At 42.5% G+C, this 14888-nt stretch overlaps 1 protein-coding gene across 2 annotated transcripts in view; it reads left to right on the top strand.

Annotated features, from left to right (window-relative positions):
• tyw5 (tRNA-yW synthesizing protein 5) overlaps positions 1-14888 on the top strand; it is an 80886-nt gene that overhangs the window by 52200 nt on the left and 13798 nt on the right. For both annotated transcript variants that reach the window (XM_041201614.1, XM_041201615.1), the window contains one exon: positions 11669-11806. In XM_041201614.1, coding sequence (XP_041057548.1) covers positions 11669-11806 — 138 coding nt within the window. The remainder of the gene's footprint in view (positions 1-11668; positions 11807-14888) is intronic.

The raw sequence follows: 14888 nt of genomic DNA, 5'->3' as shown, positions 1-14888 counted from the left end.
GAAATACAGAAAAATGGACTTTAGGTCTTGTGTTTAGTATTATTAATAATACACTTCTCAATAGGGAACATTTTGTAATTATTAGGACATTTCAAAGCAACAGTTTCATCACACATTCTAGTTTATTGCAAAAGTTCAGATATGATATTTATATTAGCAAAAACACTTGTATTATTATTTAAAAGACTGAATGATACTTTAATTACTAACTTGAAAAATTACATTTAAGAAACCTTAGGAATTATAAAGGATCCAATAGCTGGAAAAAGAATATGTTTGTATGTGGCTCAATAACAATGAATTTAATGAACTGAAATGTGTATTTTTGTGAATAAAGAGTATCTGAACTTTGACCTAAGTATGTCTATCTGAAACAGCAGTTAGTGTGATCTGACTGACATTTTAATAAGATATACTGGAAGAAAATTTACCTCTGTTTTTCAAAAGCAAAGAAAAATTAAAGTGAATGTATTAAGTGTAATTGCCCCAAAATGCTTAGGTTGAGGAAGGATATAAGTTGTGATCTCTGCCTTTGTGGGCCAGGAATTTGGGACATATCCACCCCTTTCTCTCTAAAGCACTACATTATACAGGCCAACACCAATAACTTGTATTTACATAGCACCTTTAACAAAATAAAGCACCCCAAGATACTTAATGGGCATTATAAAACAAAATATCACTGTGCCACTTAAGGAGATGTTAGAGCAGATGACCAAAAGCCTGGTCAAAGAGGTAGATTTTACAGAATGTGTTAAAGGAGGGGAAAAGGTTCGGGGAGGGCATTTCGGAGCTTAGGGCCTAGGCAGCTAAAGGCACAGCAACCAATAGTGAAGTGAGTAAAATTGGGAATGCTTAAGAGGCCAAAAATCATAGGAGCGCAGATATCTTGGAGGGTTGGGGGCTGGAGGAGATTGCATAAATATGGAGATAAAAGGCTAAGGAGATATTTGAAAACCAGGATGTTAATTTTAAATTTGAGATGTTGCTTAACTGGGAGCCACAGTGTAGGTCAGTGAATATCGTTGACGGATACGTGCAACTTACTATGAGTCAGGATATAGACAGCAGAATTATGGATGATGTGAAGTTTACAGAGGGTGGAATGTATAAAGCCTGCGCCAAGGATGCTTTAGAAGCGTGAAGCCTAGAAGCAACAAAGACATGATTGAGGTTTCAGCGGCAGAGAAGCAGAGACAGGGGCAGAGTCCGGCAATGTTACAGAGATGGATATAGGCCTTCATCTTAGATTTTAGTGATGTTGAGGATATATGGTTGGAAGCTCATCTTAACGTCAGATATGGAATCAAGGTTTGAACAGCCTGGTTCAGCTTCAGACAATTGTCAGGATGAGGGATGGAGTCAGCAGTTATCAGGCTTACTGCTGATAGAACTTGTGGCCTTATCTCATGAAGCATTATGGAAATTAGCTAACCCCAGGGCTCCTGGTAGGGGCAGCAGTGGAAGCAGTTCACACCCAAGCGCACTTTTGCCTGTGCATCAGGGGGCCAGGAATTTCCAGTCCATGGTCCAGCTGACTCGAGTGCCTTATCCACTTAGATAACATTGCCAATGCCTAGAAAACTGAATCTTCTGTAACTCCCTTTCTCCCCCACCAATCCTTTCACAAGTCCCTTGTGTTTAACATGAATTGTTTTAATATAGTTCTGAGCTCTTTGATGGAAGTTAGCTTTTTATTATTTATCTGCTTTCCTTAATTTCTGTGCAAAGCATTTACTTTGTGTGCATAACATGTACAGAGTGTCACACCGGTGCATGACTTACTGGTCATGTAAGTAAGTAATTAAATTAAAGTAAGATTTACCAAAAGTGAAAGTATGGGTGGAATCATCCCAGATTTGTGCTACGTGCAGTAGTGGGCAGGTAAAATCACAATGGCGGGTTTTCACGCTGTTTCGTCTCAAACCCACCGCATTACTTATGCATTCCTGGGAAATACGCCGTTTTCATGAAGGACAAACTCTCATTCGCCTGTCACGCCATCGCCTTGCTGCTTCATCACGCCAGACACCACATTTAAAGTACAGCTGTGCTCAGTGCTCCCAGCCTAGGACTGCAACAAAGAAGACATGGCCCCAAAAGGCAAGAAGACTGCAGCCCTTGAGTGCCTTTTGGACGCCGTGGAGGCCCGCTGTGATGTCATCTACCCCTGCTCTGGCTGCAGGAGGGGCAGCAACATTAGCACTCCGGCTTGGTAGGTGTTGGCAGTGGTCAGTGACAATTCTGCACAGAAGAGGTTGGCCAGCCAATGCAGATAGATGATGAATGATCTCATCTATGCAGTCAGGGTATGGCAACCATCTCATCACACCAAACTCTGACACTCAAGCCCATCACACATTCACTGGCATCTCACTCTTTGCCAGTTCAAGGGACATCACCACTCATTCTCTCAGACATACATACCCTCTAATGTCCATCTGGCCTCATCTCTGGAGACTGCCTCCTCAGCCCTCACCATTTTGAGGCCACTTGCACAGATCAACATGTGCCCCCAACCACATCCTGGGATACTCCCCTTCTCCAAGCAAGACCTTGCCCTGCAGCCATTGAAAAGCCACCCATATATGGCTGATCCGGTAGGTAGACACCTACCGTGAGCCCTCCTGAAAGTGATGTGGTGCTGTCTATGAAGCCTGACACTGATGACTGCAAGTGCTGACCGAAGCAAGGTAGGCAAACTAACCTTGACGTCCTGAGTGAAGTGCAACCCACCAAGCGCGTGCCTTATAGATGCCGTTGTGAAACATGTCAGCGTGTTTTCCGGCTGACGTGGACAGATGATCCAGCGGTTGGGGGGGGGGGGGTGGGGTGGTGAGTCTGGTGGACTGGCCTTATAATGATAAGCTGATGTATTACAATGAGGTTCCCGAAGTCCAATGGCAGGGAATGCGGCCCGCTGTTGGCGGGTGGAGCGGACAATCGTAAACTGGATATAGTCTGCTCACGCCACCAAACATAAGAACTGGAAGTAAGCAATTCAGCCCCTTGAGCCTGCCCCGCCATTCAATATGACTATGGCTGACCTCATTTCGGCCTCAACTCCAATTTCCTGCCATCTCCCCATAACCTTTCAACCCGTTACTAATTAAAAATCTGTCTATCTCCTCCTTAAATTTATTCAGCGCCCTGGCATCCTGCACTCTGAGGTAGCGAATTCCACAGATTCACGACCCTTTGAGAAAAGTAGTTCCTCCTCATTTCTGATTTAAATCTACCTAAAACAATGCCCTCTCATTCTAGAATGCCCCACAACGGGACACACCCGACACTAGTAGGCACAGAAAATCCCGGCCCATGTGTTTATGCTGCAGTTTGTTAACAAGTAACTGCTGGTTTGTGCAACTATCTTACACTTTCTCTTGGGGAACATTATATTGGGGAAAATGGCATAATAGTGGCAGAGTTACTTTCGATTTCAGCAAGGGAAGAAGCAGATGACCTCTTTCTTGCATATTTTCACTATAAATATTTCGTCCCTATGTTTAAAAAGTTTTCACTGGTCTATTAAAATACAGCATTTGTTTTAAAAAAACTGGAAATTTCAAACAGACCCACAGAAGTTTTGTGACTAAGATCACAGCACAGTGAGAAGAATTCCCCCCCCCACCCCCCGCCCCCCACCACGTTGGGGAAGTTCAGGAGGGGGCGCATGGAGGCGTGCTTCTGATCAGTGCCCCAAATCGGGGGTGTGCCGCCACTTTACGTGGGTGGGCCAATTAAGGCCAGCTTAGCATGATGTCTGCCAGGAAGCGCTATGTGCTCCCTCTGCGGGTTGGGGGGGTTGGATTCCCTGAGCCGAGAGTGCGCTCTTTCGTACATGTGCGTGAAAAAGCGCACTCATCTCCCTGCGGCTAAGTGCCGCCTCAGGGAGATCAGCTCTAAATGTAAAAATAGAAAAATAATTTCCCTGACATGTCCCCTCATGTGACACTGTCACATGAGTTGGGACACATCCATCACATTTAAACTTTTATTAAATTTTTAAAAACCTACATGAAACCTATCCCGCCCGTGAATGAGGTTTCATGCTTTCTCTGAAGCCCGCCAGGGCTCCTGGCTGTAGCGCCAACCTTAATGTTGGACAGGCAAATACGTTTATGATAATGAGTTTGTAAATGGCCTCAATAGGTCATTGACAGGTCGGCGGGCGCACGGCTGATTCGGCTGTTCCACCCAATGTCATCCCGCGTCATTTTACACATCGGCAAATGGGTCCCGCCTGCTGCTCGCTGACCGGGAAATCCTGCACAGTAAGCAAAGTCCTGAAATTGTGCAGACAGAAGATATTGTGGCCTGGAATTTCCTGGGGAGTTCCACTGCAAACCAGTGCATCAGTGTGGCATTTTGCTGCTGCTTTTTTTCAAGGAGATTTGCACATAACTGATTAATTGTGCTTTTCAACTGAAATATTGGGCTGAATCTTCTGGTGGGCCCGACATGCTGATGCATAAAATGACACGCGATAACGCCGGGCGTGTGTTCCAATGTCATCGCGTGTCATCTTGATATTTTGTTCGGCGGGTACACACCAGAGGCGGCTGCGCGCCCGCCAAAATGTCAACGGCCTATTAAAGCTATTAAGCAAGTATGTAAACTAGTTAAGAACTTTGCCTGTCCAAACTTAAGCTTGGCGGACAGCCGAAAAGCCCGCCTTCACATTTTTCAGGAAACCTCATCTTCGTGCGGGTTGAAGTTTCCTGGAGCTTTTATAAAATAAATAAATTTTCCCAATTTCACGAATGTGTCCCAATTCATGTGACACTGTCATATGAGGGGACATGTTTAAATAAAATTTTACATTTATTAAAATATTTTATTCTCTATTCAATCTCCCTGATGCAGCTCCGTGCCTCAGGGAGATTGCTGCGCTCTTTCGTCTGCATGCACGAAAGAGCGCAGGCCCGACTCTCCCTCCTCCCCCCGCCTGCACAGGTAGCGCTGAGCACTACCGGCTGCACTTTATGCTGGGCGAGCCTTAATTGGCCTGCTTGCATAAAATGGTGGCGCGCAGCTGATTGTGGGCGCGATTGGCTCCACACCTGCCCCAGCCTGCTCCTGTCCAGCCCGCCTGCCATAGGAAAAATTCTCCCCGTTGTTTTGTGTGAATTTCCTCAATTGTTTGTTGTGCTCTGCAGCTACGTAAAACGAAATCTACTGTCACTTGTGTAACAGAGCAGCACAAATGAGTTTCCTGGATTTATGCCAAGATCTGTGCGCAAACGTCTAGATGCAGAGCAGCCTAGTTTCAGCAGAACAGATCTCTCAAGTTTGAGAGCGCTTCACTTCAAAAGGAAGATGAAATTTTACTGAAGTCTGCGCTATACTTAACCAAATGGCTGTCAGGCTCCTTGCAATGTTTTTCAGACCCCTTTCATCCCCATGTGAGCAAAAGGACTAAACAGCTGTAATGGCCTTCCTGATGGATATGCATAATAATTAGAAGAGGAGGGGCAGCAAAGGCAAAAGGCTTTGAGAGCCAGGCAGAGTGGCAGAAGACAACAGCCATCTCTCTATTGCTCCTATTGATGGGGCCTTATTTGTATTTCTTTTATGCCAGTTTTTATGGTCTGGCGTAAGCAAATGAGCTCCATAGGAAATTCTGGCATTGGTTCCTGTTAGTGAAGAAACAAGCGTAAGTTTCTGTGTGAGTGCAATCTAGGAAATTCCACGTTATATTTTTCATAATGTAACTTTGCAGGTGGGCAAACTATCTTTTCAGGGAAAATGCTTAAAAGTGCCTTTGCTCAATATCTCTTGACAACTAGATTGGGTCACGTTCATTCTAAGTGAGAAGTAATTTTATCCAGATAAAGCAAATCGATGAAGTCTCCACCAGTAATGACCATCTCCAACAAGAGACAATCTAACCATTGCCCCCTTGACGTTCAATCGTATTACCATCACTGAATCCCCCACTATCAACATCCTGGGGGTTACCAATGACTAAAAACTGAACTGGACGAGCCATATAAAACTGTACAAGAGCAGGGCAGAGGCTAGGAATCCTGCAACAAATAACTCACTTCATGAATCCCCAAAGCTTGTCCACCATCTACAAGGCACAAGTCAGGAGTGTGATGGAATAGTCTCCACTTGCCTGGATGTGTGCAGCTCCAAAAACACTCAACAAGCTTGACAAAGCATCCTGCTTGATTGGCACCACATCCACAAACATTCAATCCCTCCACCACCGACGCACAGTAACAGCAGTGTGTACCATCTACAAGATACACTGCAGGAATTCACCAAGGCTCCTTCGACAGCACCTTCCAAGCCCACAACCACTACCATCTAGAAGGACAAGGGAAGTAGATAGATGAGAACACCACCACCTGGAAGTTCTCCTCGAAGTCACTCACCATTCTGACTTGGAAATATATTACCACTCCTTCACTGTTGCTGGGTCAAAATCCTGGAACTCCCTCCCTAACAGCACTGTGGGTACACCTAAGCCACATGGACTGCAGCGGTTCAAGAAGGCAGCTCACCATCGCCTTCTCAAGGGTAATGAGGGATGGACAATAAATGCTGGCCCAGCCAGCAAAACCCACATCCCGTGAATGAATTTTAAAAAAAAGTTACACTTATCCTTTATTCAGCTGTTGATGAACATGCTGTGTATAAAATGCAGATTTGTGTGTGTTTAACTTTCTTTAAAGTGTTCTTGTTTAAACGATTACAAATTACATTAAGGTCAAAGGGGGAGCAATGGTAAAAAGCAAAATTAATGGCTCTTTACTTAAATGCATGTAGGATTGGGAAAAAAATGTGAATGAATTAATGGCACAAATAGAGGTTAATGGGTATGATCTTATAGCTGTTACGGAGACATGGTTACAAGGAGATCAAAGCTGGGAACTAAATGTTCAGGGATATGTGACTTTTTGAAAGGACAGGCAAGAAGGAAAGGGTGGCAGGGTAGCTTTGTTAGTACGAGATGGAATAAGTACGATAGCAAGAAATTATCTTGGATCGGAAGATGTGGAATCCATATGAGTAGAGTTAAGAAATAACATGGGGAAGAGACACTGATGGGAGTAGTCTATAGGCCCCCTGACAGTAGCTATACTCTAGGACAGAGAATAAATCAGGCGATAATGAGGGCATGTAAAAAAGGCAGTACATTAATCATTGGTGACTTTAATCTTCATGTAGATTGGGAAAATCAAATTGGCAGAGGTGGCCATGAGCAAGAATTTGTAGAGTATATTCAGGACAGTTTCCGAGAACAATATGTTGTGGATTCAACCAGAGATCAAGCTATTTTGGATCTGGTAATATATAATCAGGCAGGTTTAATAAATGATCTCATAGTAAAAGATCTCATGAGAAACAGTGACCAAAACATGGTACAATTTAGCATTCAGTTTGAGAGAGAGAAACTTGGGTCGGAAACAACTGCTAAACTTAAATAAGGGTAATTACAATGGAATGAGAGCAGAGTTGGCTGGAGTGGACTGGGAAATGAGTTTAGCAGAAAATACAGTTGATGTACAATGGCAGACGTTTAAGAAAATAGATCATGACTCACAACAAAGATATATCCCAGTGAGGAAAAAGGATTTTAGGAAGTGATAAACCAATCATGGTTAACCAAGGAAGTTGAGGATAATATCAAATTGAAAGAAAAAACATACAATACGGCAAAAATTAATGGTAAGACAGAGGATTCGGAATGTTTTAAAAACAAACAAAACATGACCAAAAAAAAAAGAGGGAGAAAATAAACTTTGAGGGTAAACTAGCCAGTAATATACAAAATGGACAGCAAGACCTTCTTTAAATAATAAAAAGGAAGAGAGAGGCCAAAGTGAAAATAGGCCCCTGGGAGAATGAAGCTGGGGAAATAATAATGGGGAACCAGGAAATGGCAGAGGAGTTGAATAAATACTTTGCTTCAGTCTTCATCGTAAAAGACACCAATAGCATACCAAAAATACTAAATAATCAAGGGGCAAATGAGGTGGAGGAAATAAATACTATAGCTATCACTAGAGAAAAAGTACTAAGGAAACTAATAGGGCTAAAGGCCGATAAGTCCCCTGGACCTGATGGGTTGCATCCTAGGATATTAAAGGAAATAGCTACAGAGATTGTGGATGCACTGGTAGTAGTCTTCCAAGAATCCTTAGTTAGTTTCTGAAAAAGTCCCAGGAGATTGGAAAATTGCCAATGTAACACCCTTATTCAAGAAGGGAGGGAGACACAAAACAGGTAACTACAGGCCAGTTAGCTTAACTTCCGTCATTGGGGAAATGTTAGAGTCTATTATAAATGATGTAATAGTAGAGCATTTAGAAATGCTTAATATAATCAAGCAGAGTCAGCTCGGTTTCATGAAGGGGAAATCGTGCCTGACAAATTTATTAGAATTCTTTGATGAGGTAACAAGCAGGATAGATAAAGGGGAACCGTTAGTAGTAATATTTTTGGATTTCCAAAAGGCGTTCGATAAGGTACCACACATAAGGCTACTTAATAAGATAAGAGCCCATGGTGTTAGATGTACTATATTAGCATGAATAGAGGATTGGCTAACTAATAGAAGGCGGAGAGTTGGGATAAGGGGGGATTTTCAGGATCGCAACCTGTAACTAGTGAAGTGCCAAAGGATCAGTGCTGGGATCCCACAATTATTTGCAATACATGCTAATGACTTAGATGAGGGAAGTGAATGTACTATTACCAGGTTTGCGGGTAACACAAAAATAGGTGGGAAGGCAAGTGGTGAAGATGACACAGTGTCTACAGAGGGATATAGACAGGTTAACTGATGGGCAAAAACTTGGCAGATGGAATATAGGGCAGAATTTTGCCTTTGACGGGCAGGCAGTGGTGGTTGGGAAGCCGGCTGCCACCTGTAATTGACACCGCACCATACCGTTATTTCATGCTGGCAGGCCAATTAAATCCTGCCCAGCTTGAAACGCGAGCGCACGCTCAGCACTGCCTTTGAGGTTGGGGGTGGGGGGGGAGGAGGGCGAGCAGGTAGCACGAATTTCACCCATGTGCGCGAGTGAGCGCTTCATGATCTCCCTGAGAAACAGAGCTGCCTCAGGGAGATGATGAGAAATAAAAAAAATAAAGAAAATAAAAATGTAATAAAACACATCCCCTCATGTGACTCTGTTACATGAGCAGGGATATGTTATTAATTCAATTGAAAAAAATTAATTTTATTTTTATTTGCTTTTGGAAACCTCATCCCGCCCGTGATGAGGTTTCCAAAAAAAATGCAAAAGCGGGTTGGCCTTTCCATCAGTCACCAGCCGTTAGGTTGGACGGGCAGCGAAAAATTTAGCTTAATTGATTATTTAATGGCCTTAACAGGCCTTTTAATTGTTGGTGGGCATGCTGCCTACACCAACGCGCACCCACCGACCAAACTATCACGCGACTGTGCATTGACATCAGCTCGATCAGCCGACATCAATGCACGTCATTTCACGCTTGAGTGGGTCGGGCATGTGCCCACCTGCCCACCAAGCAAAAATTTCTGCCTGTAATGTGGAAAAATGTGAGGCTATGCATTTTGGCGGGAAGAACAGAGGAGCTGAATATTATTTACATGGAGAAAGATTGCGTAAAGCTGCAGCACAGAGGGACTTGGGAGTCCTCATGCATGAATCCCAAAAAGCTAACATACAAGTTCAGCAGGTAATAGGGAAGGCAAATGGAATGTTGGCCTTTATTTCAAAGGGAATGAGGTATAAACTTTACAAAGTTACTAGTTACACCACACCTCGAATACTGTGAACAGTTTTGGTCCCCTTATCTAAGGAAAGATATACTGGCATTTGAAGCAGTCCAGGGAAGGTTCACTAGGTTGATACCGGGTATGGAGGGATTTTCTTATGAGGAGTGGTTGATTTGTTTGGTCCTGTACTCTTTGGAGTTTAGAAGAATGAGATGCAACCTTATTAAAACATATAAGATTCTTAGGGGGCTTGACAGGGTAGATGCTAAGAGGTTGTTTCCCCTTGTAGGAGAGTCTAGGACCAGAGGGCATAATCTCAGAGTAATGGGGTGCCTATTTAAGACAGAGATGAGGAGGAATTTCTTCTTTCAGAGGATAGTGAATCCGTGGAATTCTTCACCACAGAGGGCTGTAGAAGCTGATTGTTAAGTATATTCAAGGCTGAGATAGACATTTTTAATCAGTAAGGAATCATGGGTTATGGGGAAAAGGCAGGAGAGTGGAGTTGAGGATTATCAGATCAGCCAAGATCTCATTGAATGGCGGAACAGACTCGATGGACCAGATGACCTACTTCTGCTCCTACGTCTTATGGTCTTATACCCATGGATTAAATAGGACAAAAAGACACATGCAATATTGGATGCAGCAATATAAGAGACTGGCTGGGTATTCAGTATCCTGATTGTAAATCATATATTGTACAAAGATCAGGGACAGATTAATACACAATACATTTGTGTCCAATGGGCCCTTGCCAGAGACCCCATGAAAATATTTTTCATTTGAGTGTAATATGTTGTGATATGATGTGTTTTATTATTGTCAAAGAATGTAAACTTTATAAGGGCCTAAATCTTCATGCATTTTACTGCACATTTGTGTTTTAATGGATCAAAGGGACTGGTGTGGAGGAGGCCTAATCTTTTTGACCCCGTGGCCGCAAGAATTTGTAATCCAGCCCTGACAAAGATTACTGTAATATACAAATTCTTCCTTTAAGCCAAAAGGGTCAAGTAAAATTTGTGAAAATTGAAGAAGCAGAAATTATAAAGAGCAATGTTACCTTACGAACATTTAACAGCTTGTGTCAAATTGCCCTCTTCACTGTCCTACATTGGCTCATTCAACCGACTTCTTGATTTTAAAATTCTCATCCTTGTTTTCAAGCCCTCAATGGTCTTGCCCCTCCCTATCTCCTTAATCTCTTCCCACATCTCTCATATCTGCACTCATCTAATTCTGGCTTCTTGTGCATTCCCAATCATAATTGCTCCAAGGTTGGTCGCTGTGCTTTCCCTTGTCTGGGCCCTAAGCTCTGGAATACCCTCCCTACACATCTCTGCCTCTCTACCTCGCCTTCCTCCTTGAAAACACTCCATAAAACCTACCTCTTGGAGCAACCTTTTGATGATCTGACCTTAATATATCATTATGTGGCTCGGTGACATACTTTATTTTAAAATGGTCCTGTGAAGCACCTTGGGGCTTTCATTACTTTACAAGCTCTGTATAATTATAAGTTGTTGTTTTGTTGGTAGTGTTAAAGCTTGGGCTAATCAACTTCCATACTATCACAGAGGTGTTAAAAGCTCATATAAAGTGCTGTCACAACTGTTTTATCAGGGCTGTTAACATACTCAAAGTAAATGAATTAATATTGCTGTTAAAATAATTGAGAGAGGAATTTATTAAGTGTTAATCAGAAACTTGCCATCAGTGGCTTTCAGGCTTTGGTACAGAAGTTGATTTTTAATCCTTAACGCTAACTCTGTCCCTGTAAGATTGGAATGGCAATTTAAATCTGTGGTATAAATAAGCAAATTCTGATGCTCTCGCTATCATGTCTTACGGTAGCTGTTTTTTTCCCAAAACTAATTAGATTTCTGTTTATTTGTGTATCAAAGAAATCGTTGACACCATCTTTCTTTGCTGATTTCAAAACAGGATATTGCAGATATCAGAAAACAATTCCCAACTCTGGCTGAGGACATCAACATCCCAGAGTTTTTTGAGAAGAATCAGTTTTTCTCCAGCGTTTTTCGAATCAGCTCACCAGGCCTGCAGCTTTGGACTCATTATGATGTATGTAGCATGACTAATGTACGACTGAGACTATTTTTTCTGGTTTATACGTTGATGCATTAGATTTTAACTTACCTGATGTTTGACGGAGAATACTTTAATACAATGAACCGTTGATGTTGTTGTACATACTGGCATGGATATGTTAGACAGTTTCCAGGATGAGGCCACTTTCTTGGTTGCACTGGAATGCTGCTTTGGGCTGCGTTAGAGTGCTTCAGCTGGAGTATGGTGAGAGAGAAACTTTTAAGGATTAATTTCTATCTTAAATCGTACCTTTTTTTAATTTAGCAACTAACTAAAAGTTGCTCTTTGGGTTGGAAGAAGATGAGTTTTAGTCCAGCTTCAAAACAGGCTCTGCTTGCAGCTGCAACTAGTAAATTAACTAACTGGCTTAAACAGGTTTTCAGAAACTAGATTCAAACAGCATAAAAGCAAGCCATCTACAGTGCTGCATTTGTCTGAAGTGGAATGCTGCTTTGGCTGCATTAGAGTGCTTCAGTTATAGTTTGGTGAGAGAGGGAGTTTGCTGAAGAGAGAAGGAGGTGATCCTTTCATTTTCTACCCTGCCTCAGTAAGAAAAGCGAAGGCCTTGGTGAGTAGGACCTGGTAAGTATTTCTTCTGTCCTTCATATTCTCTAAACTAGAGGAAGTAAAAGTAAAAGGAGTAATTTAAAGCTAAGTCATGGCAAGGCAGCTCGGCCAATTGAAATGCTTCTTCTGTATCATGTGGGAAGCCAGGGACACTTCCAGTGTCCAGGGCAACCATGTGTGCAGGAAGTATCTCCAAATGCAGCTACTCGAAATCCATGTTTTGGAGCTGGAGCTGCACCTGGCGTCACTGTGAAACATCCGCAAGGATGAGATCTTTGTTGATAGCACACACAGTGAGGTGGTCACACCACAGGTCAAAAGTGCACAGGCAGAAATGGAATGGGTGACTGCCAGGCAGAATAAAAGCACTAGGCAGGTAATGCAGGAGTCCCCTGGGCCCATCTCCCTCTCCAACAGATTTCCCATTTTGGATACTGCTGGGGGAGGTGGTTTCTTAGGGGAATACAGCAAGAGCCAAGTCCATGGCACCAGGAGTGACTCAGCTGCACAGAGGTGGGGGAAGACAAAAGAGTAGGAGAGCAATAGTGATAGGGGATTCTATCGTTAGGGAGACAGATAGGCGTTTCTGTGGCCGTGGACATGATACCAGGATGGTACGTTGCTTCCCTGGTGTCAGGGTCAAGGATGTCACCGAGTGGCTGCAGGACATTGAAGGAGTGAGTGAACAGCCAGAGGTCATGGTCCATATCAATATCAACGAAATAGGTAAAAAAAAGGATGAGGTCCTGAAAGCAGAATATAGGGAGTCAGGAAATAAATTAAAAGGCAGGACCTCAAAGGTAGTAATCTCAGGATTACTCCCAGTGCCATGTGCAAGCGAGAACAGGAATAGGAGAATAGACTAGATGAATGCGTGGTGAAGAGATGGTGTAGAAGGGAGGGATTTCAATTCCTGAGGCATTGAGACCGATCCTAGGGAAGGTGGGATCTGTACAAGTTGGATGGGTTGCACCCGAGCAGGACTGGGACAAAAGTCCTGGCAGGGGTGTTCGCTAGTGTGTGGGGTAGGGTTTAAACTAGATTGGCAGGGGGATGGGAACCTGAGTGGGGAGGCACAAGGGAGGGAAACAAAGATAGGAATGAAAGACATAAAAGTAGAAAGCAAAAGTGGAAGGCAGAGGAAATGAGGGCTAGCAGCAAATGTGGCTATAGTATAAAAAAATCTGCAAAATGTTAAAAAAAACGACAAGTCTAAAGGCACTGTATTTGAATGCATGGAGCATTTGCAATAAGATAGACTAATTAACAGTGCAAAAAGATGTAAACGGGTACAATAGGATTGCGATTACGGAGACATGGCTGCCGGTAACCATGGCTAGGAACTGAATATCCAAGGATATTTGATATTTAGGATGGACAGGCAAAAAGAAAAGGAGGTGGCACGGCGTTGTTAGTTAAGGATGAAATCTGTGCAATAGTGAGAGAGGATATTGGCTCAGAAAATCTGGATGTAGAATCAGTTTGCGTGGAGCTAAGAAGCAACAAGGGGCAGAAGACATTAGTGGGAGTTGTCCATAGGCCTCCAAACAGTGATAAAGTAGGGGACGGCATTAAACAGGAAATTAGAGATGCATGTAACAAGGGTGCTACAGTGATCATGGGTGACTTTAATCTACATATGGACTGGGCAAATCAAATTAGCAATAATACTGTAATGGATGAATTCCTGGAGTTTTTACGAGATGGTTTTTTAGACCAGTATGTTAAGGAACCAACTTCCAGCATCCGCAGTTTTTTTGTTTTTATTAGGGAACAGGCTATCCTAGTTTTGGTATTGTGCAATGAGAAAGGTTTAATTAATAATCTTGTTAACAGTGACCATAACATAATAGAATTCTTCATTAGGATGGAAAGTGAAGTAGTCCAATCTGAAACTAGTGCCCTAAATCTTAACAAAGAAAACTACAAGGTATGAGGCATGAGTTGGCTAAGTTAAATTGGGGAACTTCATTAAAAGGTGGATAGAGAATGGCTAATATTTAAAGAACTACTGTATGCTTGCAATAGTTATACATTCCTTTCTGGTGCAAAAACACAACAGGAAAAGTGGCCCAATCATGGCTAAGAAAATAAATTAAGTATACTATTAGAGCCAAAGAGGAGTCATATAAAGTTGCTAGAAAAAGTAGCAAGCCTGAGGATTGGGAGCAGTTTAGAATTCAGCAAAGGAGGATCAAGGGATTAATCAAGAGGGGAAAATTAGAGTATGAGAATAAATTTGTAGGGAACAAAAGGTAAAAGCTTCTGTATGTATGTAAAAAGAAAAAGATTAGTGAAAACAAATGTAGGTCCCTTATAGTCAAAACAGGAGACTTTATAATAGAGAACGAGGAAATGGCAGAACAATTAAACAACTATTTTAGTTCTGTCTTCACGGAGGAAGACACAAATAACTTCCCAGAAATACTAGGGAACCAAGGGTCTAGTGAGAAGGAGGAATTGAAGGAAATTAGTATTACTAAAACAA

Source organism: Carcharodon carcharias, chromosome 12, assembly GCF_017639515.1.
Source record: "Carcharodon carcharias isolate sCarCar2 chromosome 12, sCarCar2.pri, whole genome shotgun sequence".
In the NCBI taxonomy this organism is placed as follows: Eukaryota; Metazoa; Chordata; class Chondrichthyes; order Lamniformes; family Lamnidae; genus Carcharodon; species Carcharodon carcharias.
This window is presented reverse-complemented; position numbering and strand designations above follow the sequence as displayed.